The 5,989-nt window shown below is 35.3% G+C and overlaps 2 protein-coding genes across 2 annotated transcripts; one reads left to right on the top strand and one right to left on the bottom strand.

The window, feature by feature from the left end:
- The first annotated feature begins 1,815 nt into the window (after nucleotides 1-1,815).
- On the top strand, nucleotides 1,816-4,470 carry LOC140966848 (uncharacterized). Its single transcript, XM_073427117.1, has 6 exons — nucleotides 1,816-2,287; nucleotides 2,706-2,831; nucleotides 2,906-3,049; nucleotides 3,274-3,393; nucleotides 3,473-3,559; nucleotides 3,816-4,470. The coding sequence occupies exons 1-6, from the start codon at nucleotides 1,913-1,915 to the stop codon at nucleotides 4,230-4,232; spliced, it is 1,269 nt and encodes a 422-aa protein (XP_073283218.1). The 5' UTR covers nucleotides 1,816-1,912; the 3' UTR covers nucleotides 4,233-4,470.
- A 338-nt stretch (nucleotides 4,471-4,808) lies between these two features.
- Nucleotides 4,809-5,957, bottom strand: LOC140966847 (LOB domain-containing protein 4-like). The gene is made up of 2 exons (XM_073427115.1): nucleotides 5,827-5,957; nucleotides 4,809-5,335 (listed from the first exon to the last, which is right to left on the bottom strand). The coding sequence occupies exons 1-2, from the start codon at nucleotides 5,833-5,835 to the stop codon at nucleotides 5,027-5,029; spliced, it is 318 nt and encodes a 105-aa protein (XP_073283216.1). The 5' UTR covers nucleotides 5,836-5,957; the 3' UTR covers nucleotides 4,809-5,026.
- Between the last annotated feature and the right edge of the window lie 32 nt (nucleotides 5,958-5,989).

Below are 5,989 nucleotides of genomic sequence, written 5' to 3'. Positions count from 1 at the left end.
CCAATATGTAATAAGAATGGAAGTAACATAATTCAGAGGTCATGATTTATGAGTTTTTGCTGGTACGATAAGCCTCTTTATTTCCATTCAGGCGAAGACCGAAGTCCTACGCTCTGACAAGTCAAGAACATCGAGTTAGTAAAATAAAATGGCCTAAATATTAAAATTACATGGAATAAAAAATAAAAGTATGCATAACTTAAAATAACAAAATAAAATTGTACATAATTATAACAAATTAAAAAAAATAAACATAATTAAAAATTTAAAACTTACACAATAAATTAAAAAAAACACATGTAATTAAAAAATTACAAATTATAATTAAATCATTTGCGAAATTTTTTTTTGGATCTTCGTGTAATACTCGTGTTGAATGTCACTTAGGTTTGGATCGTTAACATATTTCTTCATGATCAGATTTTCTTGGTCAATCTCTATTCTTTCTTGTTCCCTCAACCTCATTTCCCACTTTCATTCCATATTTTGCTCAACTTCTGAAAAATGTTTTTAGGCTAGAACAATCTTTGTCTCCTCATTTTCACAGTATTATGTATCTCCTTCTTTCATCAATCCACAACTTTTGGAGTTTTCAATCATTCTCCTCTCATGGCTTTTTTGAAGGTCTTTTTTCCCATTGGTCTAATGGTTTTGCCCAATTCATATACGTCGTCTCCTTCATCGTCGGTGAGTGCATCGGAGAGTGTGGAGAAAAGAGATAGAGAATATTCACAATCAATTTTCTTCAGTTTCTTGGTAGCATTCGTCGAAACTCTTTCAAATTTTTCGAATGAACATATCTTCAATTTCGTTTGCTCCTTCTCATAACCAAGCTTTCTCATAAGACCATGAACTCTCATAATCTTGCTCGAACAATGTTTGAGCTTGGGCATACTAAACAAAAAGAAAATCTAATTAAGAATTTGCTAATTTCAATAAAAAAAAATTCAGAATGAATACCTTCATTTAAAATGACGATCTGTTTTCGTTGAATGCTCTAATTAACTTGTTTTATTTTGGAAAAGAAATACTCATTTCGCAACATCCTGTGAAATGTTGATGCATGTCGTCCTGTATACGTACTTTTCATCTATTTGGCAACTCATGGTTATATTCATTCCAAACCAATCTCTAAAAACTAGTGTTGTTTTGATCATTGTCAAGTGCAGAATCGGTGGAATCTTTGACATTGGTGATTGTTCATTATTTTTTTTTTTATGATTTTTAAATATTTATTATTATTTTTTAATGGCTGGAATTGAACTGACTGTTAATCAGATCACTGTTAATCAGATCAATGACCAGATCATCACAGCAATTATTATTATTTTTATTTATTTTCATTTTTTAAACGACGAGATTAATCCGGCTATTGATTTCATTTTATATATGCATAAAAATTTAAAAAGAAAAAGGAGATTTCATCATGGAGAGGGGGCTATCCCGAGCATCGCACGTGGATGTTTCCGCGTGCTTCTTCCTCGGCCAAACCAGTGTCCATTGGGCATGGTCTAAGAAAGATAATGAAATTTAAATTGTACAAATAATTGGTTATTATAAAGTTTAAGATGTGACGATATAGAAAATTTATATGTCGGTATATTTTAGATTTACTTCTTAAATAGATTCACAATTATCTTATTAAATCAAATCAAATCAAGGAGCATGATATAGCAACGGATTAGTTATATTTTAAAATTTTCACACAATTATATTATATATTTTGATTTTTTGAAAAATACTTAAAACTACAACGGCTACCGCACCTGTCTGTCTCACTGTCTTCATTCTATATCTTCTAAATATTCACTTTCCCTCCCAAATATAAATTTGAAAATGCAATCCGTGCACATTTTACGATTTCCGAAAAATGGAAAAATAAAATTCCTAAGCAATTGAAGCTGCTTCAATCATGGATTTTGACGGCCACGAATCCTGCTTCGGCCACGCTCTACTCCCTGTGCTGGTGTCTCTGTCACCGTTCACTTCACCTGCATCGCCTTTCCCACGGCGGCTCCTAAGCCGCTTCAAACAGCCCAATAAGCCGGTGAGGGCGAAAAGGCAGCTCGCTTGGTTGTCTCTGCAAGGCCGGCTTGTGGGAGCCGATGAGGCGAGCTCGGCTAAGGCCATCGACAAAAAAGGAGTATTCAGTGTTGAAGAAGCAGAGACTTGGGATATTTTCACCCCGATCCAGCGGGTTTTGATAGTTGCCGTTGTTGCAGCTGCCGCTACGAATTCGAAGAAGAACCGGCAGATTTTCGAGCTGCGAAAATCTGTTGAACTTACGGTCGGTTAATTACCGCGGCCTTTTCATTACTTGGTTGTTTTATTTGAGAAAAAAATTAACTGACGTTTGAGTGTCTTAATTGATATGGGATTAATTTATTAAATGCTCATTTAAGCTGGTTTGATTTAGTTAATCGGATTCACTAACATTTGTTTTTGGAAACATTGCTTGTGGGTTATAGTAAACGGGCAGAATAATGAAGTTTCTTTTCATTAAATCACTTTATGCCTTGAATATTCTCAAATCAATACAAAGGGTACTTTTTGAAGTTTAATTTAATAAACCCTAGATCATATAATAATTCCCTTGGAAGTAAAGCGTGTTTCCATAGATTACTCTTGATGGATTCTTCTTTTGAAACTCAAAATTTCGAATGTAGTTTAATTTTACAATTTTTTGTCCCTGAACAATATGACAGGACCAAGTGCTCTTAAGCATGCAACATAAGCTGGACTGTCTTTGTAAGGAAATTGATTATTTCAAGGATCAGCCTGAAATTGTGGTCTCTAATGATTACTCCTATCCGACCCCTAATGATTATTTGGTAAACCCTATCGGAAAAATTGTTTTTTTTACTCCTTATTGTTGTGCTGGAGATTAAAAAGTTTTTTTTCCCAGGTTAATGCCCCAACTAAAGAAATAAATGGGGATGATGTATTCAAGTACAAAATGCCACTTCTCAGTGAGGTCGGACCCGAGGAACGTCGCATGTCTGATTTGTCAGATTGGGCTCCCAGTGTTACTTCTTCTGTGGATGTTAAGGTATCTGATGCTAGGAGAATCTTGCTAAGTTTTCAGTTTAAGAATTTAAGTGTTTGAAGCAATAAGGATGAAATAAGTCCCTTTTACGCCAATTTGTCTTGGAATAGAAACAAATCCCTCTTTTGCTTCAAGAATGTCCTGAGAAACAACTTTTGTTCCAAAAATGTATTTATTCGGTATGAGAGTGTTGGGTGGGCTAATAAAGTAACTTGCCCATAAAATAGTTGGATGCTTCTGCAAATAACCAAACTATCAATAACCTGCAAATGGAATGTGAAGAGAAGGATGTCATCATCAAGGAACTTTCTACTATTCTTCACAAGTCTGAAGCTTTTGGCTCAAAGGTACCTGCTTCCACTGTTTTAGCCATGAAAGTGTGTCAATTTTTTAAGTCATTGAGTGCACTTTATCTGCTGTTAACAGAGAATTTCAGAATTGGAAGATATCATTTGCAGGAAGAATATGATCATCAACAAACTTAGAAAAGACATGTTGATTCTTGAACAGAAGGTATAAGTATTGTCATCAAGTTTGTTTAGTTTAAATAGTAGTTGCGTTTCACTTCTCTTGATACAAAATTACTCAACATAAATCTAAATTACTTGATAAGAGCACTAGATATTTTCTGTCGAGTGAATTCTTTTTCGTATGAGATTGTAATCATATGACTTCATACATGACGGATGAACTGAACAGGCTTTAACTCAGATGTTGTCTATTTAATGTCATTCCACTTTATGAATTCCATGGTGATGATCCTACGCAGGTGGTTAGCTTAACGAGGCTTCGAAGACCCTCATTCACAGCACCAAGTTCAAATGTAGAGCATCTTCCAATCTTGGCAGATAATGTGCTTTATGACATAGATAGCACAACTAGTGCTTCATCTTCTGATTCTGACAGTAATTCTCTTGAAAAGACAAACAAAGTCCCATCCTTGAAAAGGCCAGAAATCTCTGTTCGGATTAGCGAAAAAGATACAAATGAAGACCTAAAAAATAATCAAGTCCAGAGCTCTACTATCATAGGGCAGCAGCATCAGAGATTGCACAAAACGAGCTCATTGAAACAGAAGCCATTGAATCAAACACATAATTCAGTTCCATCCTTGAAACCAAAGCGAGTAACACACGCTAGTAGAGAAAACAGAAGCAGGGGCCTCCTTCCAAACTCAAGGACGTAGCAGCACATAAGAGATTGGTTTACTTAGTATTTTCAGTTAGATTTCATGGCTATATCTTAGGCATCTGTAGATGATATTTTGAATTATGAACATGGCTAGTGACTGCTGTTAAAATTCTCAATATTTCTTGTTGAAAATTTATCTGCAAAGCCTAAAGAAATCTTGTGGCACTTTGAGTTATTGGTGTTATGCTACATCATTCTTGAATATTTATGCAGATTGACATCATTTTAATTTAGTAGAAATTTAAGTTCTTTAACAGAAGGTGGCTGTTTTGGTTGTAGATTCACAAATTTTAAATATGATTTATCAATAGCAGGTAGGTCATCCTATTCTTATATACTAATATGGGTAAGATGTTGGAGTTTTTGTCACTATCCTTGTTATAAAAACAAACCCTTTTATTTGTAACTAGTGAGATTTGGATTTAAAAAACCCAACTTCTCAAGTATTTATTTAGTTGAGCTTTTCTGAAACTTTTTGTTTTCTTCAAAAAAGAGCTGTGCTTGCTTGACATTTGGTTTCTTAAATACAAGTAATGAAAGCTTAAATTTTAGAGTAAATTAACGCCACAGGGCCAACACTATATATAAGATGTATTTTTATATTCAACGCCACATTCTATATAGTTTAGAACAATCATATATTCTAATCATCACGAACTGTGTCAAGTAATACATGTGTGCTATAAAGATCTGTATGTGTGTACGACAGTGAAGTGCAAAAAGGAGGGGAAAAAAGCAGCAAACAATAAAGAGAAAGCCACAATGTATAGCGGTAGCACGAAAGAGACCCTAAGGCCAGATAGAGTCATTCATATCAGTCTGATCCATAACCATGTCCATGTTAAAAAGGGACCTGGCAGCCCGACGAGATTGTGTGTTCCCAGACGAGGGAGATGCATTTTCTGGCGACGACAATTGCCGCATATGCATGTGCACAACTTCTGCCTGTGCAAAGGCCAACTGAGTCTGCAGGGAATCAATCTGTTGTTGTAAAGAAGATATGGCTCCTACGCAGCCGTAAACTGGATCCCTTATCCTCGCATTTGCTTCGTAAACCATGGAACTAACAGCATCGCCTCTTTGATCCTCTGGCAATTCCTGCAAGTTCCAAATTCAGTCACATTTTAATGTTTCCTGGATACCATGTCATACAACCTCCTTCGCGGTTTTCAAACTTGTCGAGTCTAACTAATGTAAAATCTTCATTCTATCCCAGCTACGACCGAAGCTTAATAAAATGATAAGCAAAACAAATATTTAAAAATGTTCTAAATCACAAATTAAAAGAGACGAAGTTACAAGTTTTATCTTTTAGTCGAACATTGAAAAATCAGAGAAAGATACAGTGAAAAGTGGTGTCAATTGATCCTTGAGCACGCCTTTACTATTGATTCTTTGACCAAAAGCTATGTATGTTGTGTATCCAATCAGCTAAAGGAAAAGACTGAAACTTTACCAAGTGAGAAGCGTACTGCTTTATCTCTGATAAATAGATCGTGAACATTTGATCTTAATTGTAGAACAGAACAACTTATATTTAATATATAACTTTTTACATAAATTGTATGTTGAAATAGGGATATATTAACCTGCAGCATCTTGTTGACATTGCTGGCACCAAACACCTTATGAACACTAGCAAACTTGTGGGGTTCATCGGCAGGAAAATAAGGCGCGAACACGCAATCCTGCCCACATCTCCGCCGCAGAAGCTTGCACGCTGCGCATGGGCACGCCGCCCCTTGTTTTCTA

This window comes from Primulina huaijiensis, unplaced genomic scaffold (genome assembly GCF_012295235.1).
Source record: "Primulina huaijiensis isolate GDHJ02 unplaced genomic scaffold, ASM1229523v2 scaffold208124, whole genome shotgun sequence".
In the NCBI taxonomy this organism is placed as follows: domain Eukaryota; kingdom Viridiplantae; phylum Streptophyta; class Magnoliopsida; order Lamiales; family Gesneriaceae; genus Primulina; species Primulina huaijiensis.
Note: the sequence above shows the minus strand (reverse complement) of the source record. Positions and strands in the feature narration are given on the sequence as shown.

Coding starts and splice junctions, on each gene's coding strand:
- LOC140966848 (XM_073427117.1), top strand. CDS start 1,913: ATGGATTTTGACGGCCACGAATCCTGCTTCGGCCACGCTCTACTCCCT. Junction 2,288..2,705: donor GAAAATCTGTTGAACTTACG/GTCGGTTAATTA, acceptor ACAATATGACAG/GACCAAGTGCTCTTAAGCAT. Junction 3,560..3,815: donor TGTTGATTCTTGAACAGAAG/GTATAAGTATTG, acceptor GATCCTACGCAG/GTGGTTAGCTTAACGAGGCT.